General features: G+C 45.2%; 2 protein-coding genes across 3 annotated transcripts in view; one reads left to right on the top strand and one right to left on the bottom strand.

Annotated features, from left to right (window-relative positions):
* The window catches only part of RHOF (ras homolog family member F, filopodia associated), a 26192-nt gene extending 10927 nt beyond the window's left edge, over positions 1 to 15265 (bottom strand). Inside the window, exons 1-2 of one of the 2 annotated variants that reach the window (XM_018076270.2) lie at positions 14633 to 15265; positions 11370 to 11592 (exon numbers count right to left, since the gene is read on the bottom strand). In XM_018076270.2, the coding sequence (XP_017931759.1) occupies positions 11370 to 11378 (9 nt within the window). In that variant the 5' untranslated portion in view covers positions 11379 to 11592; positions 14633 to 15265. Of the gene's footprint in view, positions 1 to 11369; positions 12857 to 14632 lie in introns of those variants that run through there. The other variant, XM_029961089.1, reaches the window with a different exon arrangement.
* The window catches only part of SETD1B (SET domain containing 1B, histone lysine methyltransferase), a 49582-nt gene continuing 46635 nt past the window's right edge, over positions 12346 to 15292 (top strand). The window contains 1 exon segment of the mRNA XM_029961213.1: positions 12346 to 12555. Coding sequence (XP_029817073.1) covers positions 12346 to 12555 — 210 coding nt within the window.

The following is a 15292-nucleotide window of genomic DNA, read 5'->3' as shown; positions in this document are numbered from 1 at the left end:
GGCAGTGACTCACTGCTTGTTTTCTGCAGTATTTATTGCTCATGTAGGAGCTGACAGCTCTGCTCATCACCTTCTCACCATCCAAGGTGAGCTGCGATGAAAATAACTGGAATTTCACATTTTAATTGCAGAGATGTGGTGGCCCCAGACACTCACATGGTGGGGATTTGTACCGTGGAAAGCCAGGGATCACAACAGCTGGGTAAGTTTGGCTCTGGAAGGGGATCAGAACCCCTGGATATGTTTGGCTCCAATACACAGGTCAGGGGAGTGACACTGGATTTGTGACAGACCAGCTCAGACATGAGTCCACCACCATTCTGCACACAAAAATTCGTGTTTCTTTCCAAGCAGGGATTCACAGTGTGCTGCTCCATCTCAAACGAACCCTGTCAGTTCTTAAGAAATCAAAATTCTCTCTAAATTTTTTTGAAATACCACTTGTGGGAATAGCAACAACCCCCCAAGGGCATTACTCGAGTGTGGCAAGACCGTTTAATTCAACTAAGGAAAAAAAAACCAACACAATTCGAACAGGGTTTTGCATTTCCCCTGCACAGTTGTGTCACTAGATGGCCTTCCAGACCCAATGCAAACACCACCGCGCTCCGCAGCTCGGGCAAGGGAGACCCTGCTTTGTGCAGAGGGCAAACAAAAAGCTAGAAAAGGATATTTCGGCAACAGAGAAGAGAAGCGACCAGTAAATACCCAACAAAGTGTCATATAATTCAAATTACAATAATAAAAAGGCAGTCAAAGCCACACCCATTTAAAACTCACCATTTTACTGAGGAAAAAGTTGATGCAATCATGTAGGTTCTGTCAAAAAGATGCTTTATGGACCACAGTGTTATAAATCTTATATGGAACACAGTAAAAGCCATCAGCTCCTGTCGGCTGTAATGGCTGAGGGCTTTTTGACGGCACAGGAATGGATGGGCCAGGGAAAATTTGTTTTGTCCTGAAATGATTTATTTGGACCCGGCTCAAAACCAGCATCACATTATGCATGACACAATCAGCAGATAGAGTTAGTAGTCTTTCTGTAACTGAGGGGTGTAATTCAGGGTTGGTTTTTTCCAAGTCCATTATTGCAATAAAAGGGGTTTTTTGGGGATAAAAGTAATTTGAGGGCCATTGTTAGGCTTTTTTTGAATTTGGGTGCTTTTTTTTTTCTCAAGTCTCACAAAACAATCTTTACATTTCTCACAGCTTTGTTTCTTTTTCCATTTTATTGCTAAGGAAACTTTGAGATCTGTACACATTTAGATTCAGTAGGAAACAATATAAAATGAGCAGATGATAAAATCAACTGTAAACACTCCAAAGACTGTTTTTAAGTAATGGATAAGTATTTGTAACAAGTCAACTTCTTACTGATGAAATATAACATTTTTAATTATCAAGTGTGCAGTGCTTTGGGCATATCAAGTCCTGTGCAAAAGCTACACGTAATTTGCTGACTCCGAAAAAGCAAAGTCTAATTAGGAGTTGTGCCACTGATTTAAATGGAAGGAGATTCAGCCTCCTATTAGTAAAACTCAAATCTAATCATTATTAATTGCAAGTGTCCTTCTCCCACTTCTGTTTCGGCCTGTATATTGATTTTGGCACAAGTTGTTTCATCAAAACCTTACACAATATGTGTGTGTGGAGATTCACAGAGAGCACAACAAAATCAAGGCTTTAATGGAGTATGGCAAATATCCATGTTCTGATCTTGGTACCAATTTGTTGCTTGATGGTTGCCAAGGAAAAAATTAGGAAGGAGTGAAAGGTTAGCACACGGCTTAGAAAACTGCTGGGAGTTCATGATTTTCAAGATTTTTTTAGATGGTATCGATGGGTAGTTCAGGTTAGTTATGAGAACACCCAAAAAAGACTCACAGATTAGGTTTAATATTGAAGCTTTTTTACAAAACAGGGTGATCAAAGAAGTTGATAATCTCATTTTTCAAAGTACCAAGCCTGGGGAAAAAGCGCTTGCAACCTCCTGGACCGTTCTGGTACCATGGAAGAACCTCAGCCATGCCCTTAGTCTGACCTAAGGAAACAGCACCAATGCCCTGTGCTGCCTCCTTCTTTATCCCTTGTGATGTGCTTGAAGAAGTGGAGGAAACTGAGACTTAATAATACTAAAAGCTCGTGAGTTTTGTGACTACAGAGAGTCAAGTGAGGGAGTAGAATCATAAATGTAAGCCTTTCTGCTCAAAAAATACTTTTAAATTATAAATATCTTAACAACAAATATGTTAAATAATGAATATTGGCAAAATATTCTGGTTAGCTACATCCTTCTGTTTAGAGGAACTCTGAATACTGTAAAAGTTTTAAGTTTCCAATCAGTTAAGCTCCAGCACAGTGCAAGCCCTTAGGCTAAGCAGCATGGTTTGCAGTAATATTTCTAATGCAAAATACAAGTATTTTAGCTCACCAGCAAGGTCTCACTTATGGTAGTTTTTGCAGCCACAGTTGCAGAGAGGGGTTTGCATGTACCATCTCCTGCATACTCTTATTTGGTCATATAAACTGGACAAGAATGGGCACCTGTTCTTCCTAAGTATCTTTAGAACTATGTTTTTGAAATACATTTAATTTTTTCTTGATAACACAGACCCCAGTCACAAAGACCTCAACATAAACTTGACAAGAAGAACAAGCAGCCCCATTTATGTCCAAGGAAATATTCATAAACTTAGTTAAGAATGTAAATAACAAGACAGAGCCTGAAATATTTATTTTTTAACATTACCAGTGATATTAATTATTTGTGTTTTCAGCTAAGAATTCCCACTGCAGCATGTACACAAAGAGCAAGAGGCAACGCCTTGAAAAATTTACAGTAGGAAAGACAGACCCTAAGGAATGGGACTTACCATGTAAGTAGAGTGATAAATTTCAGATGCTGCACAAGGCCAGCAATTGTTTGTCATGTGCACAGACCCTTATTGAGGGACAGTCTCTGCCCCACAGGATTTAGACTGGGCAGGGCAGAGAGGGAAGGGGAAACTGTAATGTGGGAGAGCTGAGCTGCAGCTGCACACACAAAGTTATGGTGACAGTCTCAGTGTAAGAGAAGGCCACGACACAGCAGGTGTACACTCCAGGTGATTCACTTTGTTTACAGAACAAATGTACAAAATTGTTTTTCAGCTGTGCTTTTCCTCGCAGTGCCAGCACTGCTTTGACCCTCAGTAAACCCTGGAAATACAGTTTTCAGAATCAAAGCTCCCAGTCTCCTTCACTTTCAGCTGCTTCTCCGTCTCCATTTCTGCAGTTTCTTGCTGTTTCTCTCGCACATGCAGAGCTCTACCATCTGGTCCTCACGGCCTGAGATTTTACACACACGCCCCCACCCCGAAAAATCCCTTGGGCCACATGATTCACCATCTATTCAAACCTTGCCATGTGCCTGGTTTTTTTTTGTGTAGTAGACCCTACTGATGTAAATCCCTTGTTCCATAAGGGCTCTCAATTGCTTTTTTCACTGAAGGCAAGGTGGCTGTGACACCTGCCAGTTTCTAAGACATTTAACCCAACCTAAAACATTATTACATTGTTGTTTGGCTGAGTAGGAACCATATTTTTTTCCCAGTGGGAAGTGCTGCCAGAAAGGCATTAACTTTCTAGACTATTAAGTAATTTGGAAAAATGATATTTCAATAAGAAAATTTCCTTTCTGCCTTTTTATGCCTCAGAAATAGTTCCTGTTTCACTTGGCTCAAGTAGCCTGTGCACTAAATCAGTGCAAAAATCTTTCAATAAACTAAATAAAATCTGTCCAAATGCTACCAGAGAGTTCAGAGGGCTGTGAAACAGAACAGGACAAGGGTCTGCAAAGGGAGGTGTGAGCTGAATTAAGACACACAACTCAGCAAAATCAGGCAGTGAATATTCAGGCACTTTGATGTAGTTTGGACAGATTTTATTCATAAACCACACACTGATGACTACCTAGAGAGCAGCTACTTATAAGGAACACAGACTGTTTCTTGGGTTGTTTTCTCTGGTATGCTTTAAATCAGAGGTGCCAACTATGTGGGCCAAACATGGCCTACCTGATACAGGCATGGCCAAAACACTGCCTTTAGAATCTCACCTTTCATTTGAAACTGAGTTCTTGGCTTTGCAGCTGTGGGGGAAAAAAACCACCCCACTTTACAAAGTGAAGTGGGTGCAAATCAATGTGGTAAAGCCTCGGCCTGATGCTGCAGGGGCTTAGGGGCAGTTTCAAGTTTCTGTTGCTCACTAAAGTGTGAACTCTCAGGCCAAATTCTGTTGTGAAAAATGGGTAACACAAGGTTAAGATCATCCCATGCTTTTCTGGAACACCAAGCACAATGACTGATCTCTGAAAAGCATCAAATGAACACACCAGTGCCTGCCAACACCTCCACGGCTCTGCCCCCGCCGAGCTGGGCAATGTGTGTCTCCCAGATGTGCTGGCACAGCTTCCCTGAGCCATGGGGAGGAATTTGACAACACGGGCTGGCAGAGCCATTGCAGAATGCTGGATCTCATCCTCTGTGCTGAGAACTGAATCTGGAGGTTTGACAGAGGGATTCAAAACGCCTTCTCTCAGGTGAGATCTGCAGCTGTGTTTGCGTTGGTAGCTGGGGTTGGTTTTACCATGGGAACAGGCAGAGGCAGCGGGTTCAGGAGTGAGACACAGCCTTGCTCATGGCTCAGAGAGAGCACAGGGCTCTGCTACAGATCTGCATGAAATCAGTCACCATTGGATGCTCTTCTGCATCCAGATCTGCAGCAGAGAATAAATCCCATCAGGAAGTAATTTTGGGAAATTTAGGGAAAGAGGATGTTGCAACACAATGCATTCTTACCCAGTACCTGACCGCTCCCTTTAGTGTACACCCCTAAAATCCCTCTGGCTTATGCCTTCCTGTGTTTTCATTACCCAACACTCCACCTGACCCAGCAAGCACTGAAATGTTATTTTTTCAAAATTGGAGCGCTCTCCACAGTATCTGCTTTCTTCAGATCACTTTGCCCTTCTTCTCCATTCCCAAATTATGTAATTCCTTGTAGAGAGAGATTTTCTTTTAATATTCTTGCTGGTTCAGAGTCAAGGGAGGACTGAATCCAAGAGGACTGTATGTTAATAAAGATGACGACAGCACCAGGGCAGGAGTTGCATTCAGCTTCTTTAATTTACACAGCAGGGATTAATATGGAGTAGGTGAGTCAACTGTGGATGGCCAAATCTGGGTTACACTCCCCAAAGATCAGCTGGAGGATTCCACTAAACCTGAAACATGTGGAGTTGTACTTTTTTTGTAAGGCTTTGAGAACATCAAGTTCAAGTGAACCCAGGCTTGGCTTCCTAAATATGCTTTCTGCCATGTGAGTCACTGCAGCCTGAGCAAGTGTGTGTTTTCCAGAGCCATTGGAAGAGTCAGGCTTTGATCAACACCTCGTTCCTGCACTGGCTATGCAATAGCCATCACTCTTGCACCTGCTCTCAAATGTTTTGGACAAGAATGTGGGGAAACTGGGAATATTCATGGGAGGAGTAAAAAAGATGGCAAAAGGACTGTGGATGAAATAGGGACAGGTTTTTGCTGAGTAGTGCATGGCACTGACATTAAAAGGCAGTTAACATGAAGTGTGCATCCTCCCCTTGATATTTGTGCAAACTTCCCACAGGAAGGTAGCAAGGGCAGACTGAAGGGATGATAAAATCCTCTCTTTCTGTCCCAATAGGACACACCATAATTTCTGCCTGTTTTTTGTGGAGTGCTAGATGTATGGGGAGAGCTAAGCTAAGCTTGCTCTGCTGTTATCTGTCTGGGAAGCAGCTCATACCTCGAGATGGAGTTTTAGCAGGAGCCAGAGAGACTTGTGGCTTGTCAGAGCATTGCCAGGCAAAGGACAGGCCCAGACTGAGTTTCTCTCAGACCTGAGCAGCCATAACCCGGCCAGAGCAAAGCCTGCACAGGAAGAACGATGTTCAGAGCAGGCTAATTAATAACTAGAGGCACTGGAAATGGTTGTAACTGTGTCATGTTTGCTTTAGAGCTGCAATTTTTGGCCTGTGCCTGAGTTGTGGGAGCTGGACAGGCTGACCGTGCAGAGTGGCCTGGCTGGATGTCCTCACTGTGAGCCACCAGAGCAGGTCAGGGAGGTGTTGGAGCAATCACAGCAGTGGTTTGGGGTGGTGAGGGCAGGAGCAGAGAGAGCAGCAACCTGACAGTGCTGCTCCAGCCCACGTGTCTGGCACCCTGCCCTGCACAGCTCCACACCGCTGTCCTTGATGGCACATTTCCTGTTGGCACATCTCCCTTCCTACACACATTTCACCCTTCCTGACTCTCATCCTAACAACAGGCACTTTGTCAAGTTCCCAGTTGCCTGCTGGGATTAACACAGTAGGTCTGATTTCTTAAGGCAGGGAGATTTCCTGGTTAAAACTGTTCTAATTAAACTTACATCTCTCATAATGCTAAAAATGCCCCCGTGTGAAAGGCAGCTGAATCTGCTTGTAAAATGTCAGTGCCCAAAGACCTTTAATGGTCTTGGGAGTCTAACAATAGTATAGATAGTGCCTGTTCAAAGATAAGGGCTCCAGGCAAATGGAAGAAGGAAGCAAATATAACATTCCCCCAAATCAGACATCTTAGACAAAAATCTTCCAAGTACAAAACACATCTGGCTGTGTATTTGTCAAGTATTTTATTGGCTTGAATTTCACACACACACACACACACACACAGAGCTCACAGCAACTCCTTTCCACTGTAGATCTGGGTGGGTACCTCCATTTTCCTTTTAGGACTCAATTTTGGACCTGGGGAAAAGTGTTCTCAGTCAAAAGGCCTCCAAGCAAGCCAGGGCTGGTCATAGAGGAGAGCAACAGCTGCGGGAATTTAAATTCCTCTCCCCACCCTCCCAAACACGCCCCTCAGTCCTCTGCCTGGAGGAGCCAGAGGGAGGAATGTCCAGCTCCCCTCCCTCCCTGCCGGCTCCACTGGCATTTCCTATTACACACCAATTGCATGTGAGGAGCCGACACCACAAAGTGCTTTTTCATGTGGGCAGCGGAGCTGTGGTGGAACCGAGGCTCTCCTTTGGTCACAACCCCCCCCCAGATGTTCGTGACACTTTTGTACTCCCCTTTATGCAACACGTCAGGCGTTGGTGATAATTTACTGCCACAGGAACCGCTTCCTGCACGCTGCGAGCCACGAGCCTTTCCGGACTGCTGGCAGGCACTGAGCAGGGAAAGGGAAAGACAACAAGCAGGGGAAGGTGTCGGGAAGCAAAGAGAACCCTGTTCTCCATCAGCAGCTCCCAGGAGAGAGAGGGGGAGAAAAGCAGCAATGGCTTTGTGGATTTAGTAGAAACCAACTTCAGTTAGGAGCTAGCAATGGTCTGCCCTCATGAAGGTGAAAATAGCAAAAATATCTGGAAAGGGTATCTTAATTTAAAACTTACCTTAAAAAAAAAAACAAACAACTCCCCCAAAAAAACTAAAGCAAGTACAAAAATAAATCAGAAAGTAGACAAAGATAAGAATGGAGCCTGCAGGAATCAAGTCTGAACAAAAGGCAGGGGCTGTGAAAGGAGAAAACCACAAATGGCAGGGGTTGAAATGTAAAACCTACAGTTCACTGTGAAACATGAAGGATGCTGTTGTATTCCACACCTCCTCTTCCCGGGTGTAGCTGTCTCCACAAGATGAAGGGCAGTAATGAATCAAGCTCCTTCCCTCTTCCTGTATTTTCTATTCAATTATTCGCAGGCTGTGCAAGTTCTGCTTTATTTCCCCTCTCCATATGCCACACTCTCCTCCTGGGGTTTTTTTATTCCGAACTGTGCATTTGGCCTCTCTCCCATTCCTTTCTCCTTGGTGTGTGCCCCCTGCTCTGCCAGGATCTGCTGTCTTTGTAACCTCTGCTGTGCACATATGCTGGCTCTGCCCTCCCCTACTGCCCCCCCCCGCTCCTGGGCCACCGAGTGTCCCTTCCCTCCACTCGGCATCGGAGCCAGCCAGGAAAGGAATGATGTTCCTACGGCCACTGCTCCCGTTTCCATGCTGCCGGCTCCTCTCCACTGATCAAGGGGAACCCATGTTGCTCCCCTTGTACAGAGACAGCTCTGCAGCTGCTTAGCAACTGGGAGCTGCCGTGATGCAGCGGCACAGAAAGGCGATGGATGGCACACCTTCCCTGATCCTGCCCATTCTGGCCCACTCTGCTGCAAACCAGGGCTTGGGGAGCAGCTGGGGCACTCCCAACTGCCCTGTCAGACAATAAATCAAGATGCAAATCCTTAACTGCAGGTTAGAGAGCAATGGTGACAATGTCAAGGGCAAAACAGTCTTGGTCTTGTGTCACATCACACCAGCGAGAAGAAACTGCTCTGATTTGTAAGCTCAACTCATTCCATTTGATCTTTGTCATCAGTTTCTGGCTAAAACGTTTTATACTCCATCACTCGTAATCAGAACATTCCCTGTATGTGCTGCATGTGTTAAAAAGGCTTCCAGGTCCCCAGCTACCATCACATCCAGACTGTTTAATGATGTGTCCAGAGACACAAGTAATTTAATGCATAAATATCCTTTTAGATTACTTATTTGTATCTTCATTTCCTTTTGATGCAAGCTTTGTAAGCGCCCAGCTTCTCTAAATGGTACATTCTTTTCATTCCTTTTCTTTTTCTCTTTTTTTTTTTTCTGTAAAACTGTACTGTTCAGAGGCCATGAAGCACTGAACTGTTTTGTGATTTGATGGCTTTAGAATGCTGATTAGAATTGCCAACCTTCTTGATTTATTTCATGATTTTTATAAGCTTGAAAGCATTCTAAAAAATAACCGGTTCTACACCCTGATGGGATCACAGTGTTTCAATAGCAGCTGCATTTCAATGGGCAAGAAGCAACACAAAACATTCTGCAAGTCAGGTGTTGAAACAGCTTCTTTATTCCTTTATAGCTCAAGAATGATTAGATCTCTGAAAGCACTCACTCCCTACCTTACAGAGGTGGCTTTGTCATAATACTAACAGGTATAAAATGAACAGATCTAGCTTAAAAAGTAACAAAAAAAAAACATCTCTGGCAAATATCCAACATGTCCATCAAAAAAAAAAAAAAGTAGATGTTTGTTCCACTATTGGGTATCACCACGTATCTCTGTACCCCAGCAGCCAAACAACACAGCCAAGTAGTGATTCCCTGTCATTGCTCAAGGCTCACGTCCCATGTACCCTCAGAGCATGCTGGGACACAGGTGAAATCTGTCAGGAGGTTGCTTATTTTGGTTGACAATTCCCTAGACAGATCATCTGCTGTTCTCAGGAAGAAATGGAAAATTTCATGGCAAGAAAAACTGAACAGGCAAATACCATGTCCATATTCCTACTCAATACTCCTTTGATATTCTTAGCCTGGTTTCCTAAAAATAAAACTGGCTAATGTGACTGTGTAGTTCTATGTCATTTCCCCCCTCCAATCTCAATCAAATTTGGCAGTGGGGAAGGAGTCTCAAATGTATTTAGGTCTTGAACGAACAGCTGAGTAGAGAATACATAGTAGAGGCACCACCTCTAAAAAAAGCCATCTAACAGGAAGGTCTCAAAATGCACTTTGTAACCACTGTGTCCTAGAGGCGTCACCTCTCCCTTATGGGTCTGCAACCACCTGCTTTGGGCCTTAGGTTATTTAATGGCTACATAATAGACACCAGGGCAAGCAAACGTTGCAGTGTGCTTCCTGGCTCCCTTCCAGCTCCTAAGCTGGGCTTTCTTCCCATGAAACTGGGGTGTGGCAAGGGATGTTGTACAACCAGACCTCCTCCTGACACAATATTGACACGGCTCAGGTGTGTGTACACACACCCGGAACCAGGAAACACCCACAGTGGAGACACAACCAGTTGTTTATCTGGAGAAAATACAAAATCACGACCAACCAACTTGGTAGGTGACATTTTGCAGTAGCAGGAGGGGGTAATTAAGAAAAATGATTAAAAAAAAAAAAAGCCATTGCAAGCAAGAACGTTAAGGGCTTGTCCTTTTCAAGAGGAATAAGTGTAAAGCCATACATGCAGAACAAAGAGCACAAACCTACAGCACAGGGTTGTCATCCTAAGAAGGAGCAGATCTGAGAGTATTTTAGGAGCCGTGCTGGGAAACCAGCTGAACATGGGCTGGTGTAATCCCTGGATTCCTGACAGAGACAGCTCAGCCAGGAGAGCTGTTGGCTTGGGTCTGATCTCCGCCGAGGGCTCCATCCCCTTCTGCCCAGATCAAAATGGTGACAAACTGTAGCGTTCACAGGCAGGAACAATTCCAGGATTAGTAAAGATGGACCCGAGGGGGAGCTCTGCAGTCTGCAATGGAGTATCAAATGCTCAGCCTGAGCACAGCTACACAGGGATGAAAATCTGCCCATGGAGCATTCCTCCACCAAGCAGACTGAAGGGCAGAGACATCCAGCAACTGAAAACAGAAACTAGACAAGTTTAAAAAGGTACTTTGATTTCTAGTCTGGCAGGTAGATTTTGATGGAAAAAATTTACTCTTATTTTACTCCCTCTCACAGCCCATTTTAAAATGAAAATCTGACCTTTATCTAAGATGCAGGCATGCTGCAGTTAAATTCTTTCAAATGAGAAAAAGTAACAAATTCACAAAAATCCCGAGACGTACATAATGCAGGAAGTCGAACCAGATGAACCTTGGTCTCTTTTGTCTTTTATAATCTGTTAATCTAGTTTCCTTGCACAAGCAATGGATTGTGACTTGAAAAGCTTCAATATAAAGGATTCTGTGTACAAGGCAGCCTAAAACAAAATGTTGTAAACAGTCAGGATCATTGTTTAGCAGAACAGCTGCATATTTTTTATTTCACTTTGCCTCTCAATCTAATTTGCTCTTGTTGCAACACTTTGCCAAAGAAATTAAATCACTTCTTATTGATAACAGACAGTGATATAATTAGCATAAGAGTTTTCCACTCAACAATGCCGGGGAGGGACGCTGCGGGCAAGAACAAACCCCTTTGCTTCAAGAATGTGCACAGAGTCACCACAAGCTGTTCAGAGAAAAAAAACCTTTTTTTTTTTTCTCCTTCTCCCTGAAAGATCTCTTTCTTTATCTAAAGAGTCTCATGCAGCACACCAGGGTCAGTCTAACCCAAGTATGAAAGTCTGGTTTGACCTTTCTGGGATTTAAACACGCTGTACCAGAACATTTTGCTTTTCAGATACGAGGTTCAGCAGCCATGAAACCACCCACTCTGAGAGCACAACCGGTCTCAACTGCCTTGGCGACTTTTAAACTACATTGAACATTATAGTCATTCAGAAACTCTAAAAAACGGAAAGAAATTTTCATCTCAGACTTACAAAACCCATTTCCAGAAGTGCTGAGGACCCATACAATTCACTGGGGGGGCACGGCGGGCTCGCTGTCCAGCCCCCGCTGCCCCAGCAATTTCTGGCCCTGGTTTGCACGTACGCAGAGCCAGGCACAGGCGTTAGGACCTCTCCCAGCTGGAGCACTTCATGGATCCTACCATCGGGAACAGCCGTCCTGGACAATGATTAATCGCAGACAAAGATCAGAGTCCTGGAAAAATATGCAGAGAGATGCAAGTACAGACAAAGCTGTCTAAGCTCCCACAGTATTATGGTCTGGCTGTGTCGCTTCAAAGCCTTGCGTTAGGCAGAGCTGGTTTGCTTCAGGGTTAAACAGACCAATGTTACTCGTAAATGCAGGTATTGCTAACAGCCAAATATATATTTAAACATAAATTTTAAATCCCAGGAAAGTTAATAGCCCGATGCCGTTTAAAACTTGCTTTCTTTTTAATCGCTTCACGTGCTGACTTAACTCACTACGATGCAAGCTGCAGAAACGTTTTCACTACAGTTCAAACCCCCCTGCAAAGCCGAGCCCAGCTCTGCGCCGTACTTTGATCTACACGTCGCCAGCTTCGGCCATTTCCAGGAAGCTGAAATGCTTTTCACCTCTATTGAGAAATACCAGAGGAGCATTTTAATGGTGTTCTGCTAAGAATAACGTCACCGTTCCTTCCGATTTTGCTGGCAGATGGTCACTGAGAGCCGCTGTGACCCAGGCTCAGCGCTGGCTCCAGCGGCTCGGGCGGCCCCGGCCCGGGAGCCCCCGACGGGGCTCACAGCGCTGAGGCAGCGCTTCAGAGCCAGCCTGGCACTGCGGAAACGCTTTTGTTGGTTGTTTTTGTTGGTATTTTTTTCCCCCTCCATGGAAACGTGTTCTGTTTTGTGCGGACGGTTTGTCGCTTGTTCTCGACAGAGCCTGACCCGGTGAGGAGCGAGGGGGGGAGCGAGGAATGGAGCGATGAGCGCAGTCGTTGCGAAAGGCGCGGGGCTGCGGTGCCTCCTTCGCGGCAGCACCCAGTGCTCTCCCTCGCAGGGGAACAGCCCTGAGCCTCGGCACATACCACAGCACAGGCTGTACAAACCCACGGAGCGGCTGGTTCTGAGCCGCAGGAACTGCGGGCAGGGCGCGCCCTGCCCGCAGTTCCTGCGGCTCAGAACCAGCCGCTCCGTGGGTTTGTACAGCCTGTGCTGTGGTATGTGCCGAGGCTCAGGGCTGTTCCCCTGCGAGGGAGAGCACTGGGTGCTGCCGCGAAGGAGGCACCGCAGCCCCGCGCCTTTCGCAACGACTGCGCTCATCGCTCCATTCCTCGCTCCCCCCCTCGCTCCTCACCGGGTCAGGCTCTGTCGAGAACAAGCGACAAACCGTCCGCACAAAACAGAACACGTTTCCATGGAGGGGGAAAAAAATACCAACAAAAACAACCAACAAAAGCGTTTCCGCAGTGCCAGGCTGGCTCTGAAGCGCTGCCTCAGCGCTGTGAGCCCCGTCGGGGGCTCCCGGGCCGGGGCCGCCCGAGCCGCTGGAGCCAGCGCTGAGCCTGGGTCACAGCGGCTCTCAGTGACCATCTGCCAGCAAAATCGGAAGGAACGGTGACGTTATTCTTAGCAGAACACCATTAAAATGCTCCTCTGGTATTTCTCAATAGAGGTGAAAAGCATTTCAGCTTCCTGGAAATGGCCGAAGCTGGCGACGTGTAGATCAAAGTACGGCGCAGAGCTGGGCTCGGCTTTGCAGGGGGGTTTGAACTGTAGTGAAAACGTTTCTGCAGCTTGCATCGTAGTGAGTTAAGTCAGCACGTGAAGCGATTAAAAAGAAAGCAAGTTTTAAACGGCATCGGGCTATTAACTTTCCTGGGATTTAAAATTTATGTTTAAATATATATTTGGCTGTTAGCAATACCTGCATTTACGAGTAACATTGGTCTGTTTAACCCTGAAGCAAACCAGCTCTGCCTAACGCAAGGCTTTGAAGCGACACAGCCAGACCATAATACTGTGGGAGCTTAGACAGCTTTGTCTGTACTTGCATCTCTCTGCATATTTTTCCAGGACTCTGATCTTTGTCTGCGATTAATCATTGTCCAGGACGGCTGTTCCCGATGGTAGGATCCATGAAGTGCTCCAGCTGGGAGAGGTCCTAACGCCTGTGCCTGGCTCTGCGTACGTGCAAACCAGGGCCAGAAATTGCTGGGGCAGCGGGGGCTGGACAGCGAGCCCGCCGTGCCCCCCCAGTGAATTGTATGGGTCCTCAGCACTTCTGGAAATGGGTTTTGTAAGTCTGAGATGAAAATTTCTTTCCGTTTTTTAGAGTTTCTGAATGACTATAATGTTCAATGTAGTTTAAAAGTCGCCAAGGCAGTTGAGACCGGTTGTGCTCTCAGAGTGGGTGGTTTCATGGCTGCTGAACCTCGTATCTGAAAAGCAAAATGTTCTGGTACAGCGTGTTTAAATCCCAGAAAGGTCAAACCAGACTTTCATACTTGGGTTAGACTGACCCNCGCAGCCTCTCACATAATAAACCCACCAGACTTCGGCGGGGAGGCCATTTCGTGGGCTGGGTGGCGGCACTAAAGCACAACTGCTTGTGAATATCAACTGCGTCACGGCTCCTCCATCTGTAACACTCAGGCTGCAAAGGGTCCCTCACTTGGAAGGAAACTCCCTCATTTTGGATTTACTTCCAGACCTCCTTTTCCCCCCCTCTCTCCAAGTCACTGCCTCTCGGTATGAAGGATTTTACAGTGCTTTCTAGTGAGACATCCGCCATTAAGACTCACCGTCGTGAAAAACACCCCCTCCCATTTTGTTGCCTGTTTTTTGTCGAGCTTCTGTAATTAGACGGATAAAACATGTAAGGGATCCCTACCACCACCACCACCGCCTTCTCGCCTTTTTTAACGTCAACCTCACTAACATCTTACTGTTTCACAGGCAGATTTTTTATTTTTTTTGGTGCTTTCAAGTTAACAGCCACGTAACGCCTGCAATGGATCCACAGCGTTTCTCCGCATAAAAAACCAAACCACCCAGGGCTGAGGACGGACCAAGAGCTTTGTGCAGAAAGAGAAATCAAATCCCTCCCTGAGAACAGACGTTTCAGAGGCACTGTTAGATGTTTCTGAGGAGAAGGAGATCGCCACCGCTTTCAGACGACCATTGGGATCTTTCCACCCAGGACAATACCATTAGCCACAGGCCTGGGCTATATGTTCCTCTGCAAGGGCAAAAGGGTTTTACTTACTTACCCGCGCACCATAGTTGAATGCAGCTCTGAAGGTGAAGTTGTTACTCTTTTTTAAAATAACGGCTATAAATATATATGATCTGTATCACCACTTCTCTCGTAAGTTTGCAAGCCAAAGCGTATCTTGTTAAGATAAGTTATGGATCTTTGTATGGCAGTGGTCTAGCATCAAAAAACGAAAAAAAAAGGGGAAAAAAGCTATAGAAAAAGTTGTCCAGCTATGTTGACTGACCGTACGCAGCGAGGACTCCTGCTCAAGGCTTAAATCTACCTTCCTGTGGCAGATTTACTCTGTACATAAAAAGGACGTTCAGTGTTTTTCCACAGAGCACGCAGACACTAAAAATATTCTTCCTCAATAGTTTTAGGCTGCACATGTCAGTGTGAAAACACCTAGTTAACATTTACTGGTTCTAAACAACTTATAAGCATAGCTTGGCTAGGTATTTTGCTTTATAAGTAAAATATTTCAAAAAAGCATAAATTGGTTTAAACAGATAAAAACATAAGACATGCAAATGAAGGCTTAGCAATAAGGACCACTCCAGTAACATTAACATGAAAACTACACTTAGCAAGGACAGAATGGATTGGGTACTTACAACATAAGAAAAAAGAAAAAAAGCTTATAATAGTAAAATTGCCTTATTTTTTGCCAGAA

Source organism: Manacus vitellinus, unplaced genomic scaffold (assembly GCF_001715985.3).
Source record: "Manacus vitellinus isolate BGI_N305 unplaced genomic scaffold, ASM171598v3 scaffold_31_pilon, whole genome shotgun sequence".
NCBI lineage: Eukaryota > Metazoa > Chordata > Aves > Passeriformes > Pipridae > Manacus > Manacus vitellinus.
Note: the sequence above shows the minus strand (reverse complement) of the source record. Positions and strands in the feature narration are given on the sequence as shown.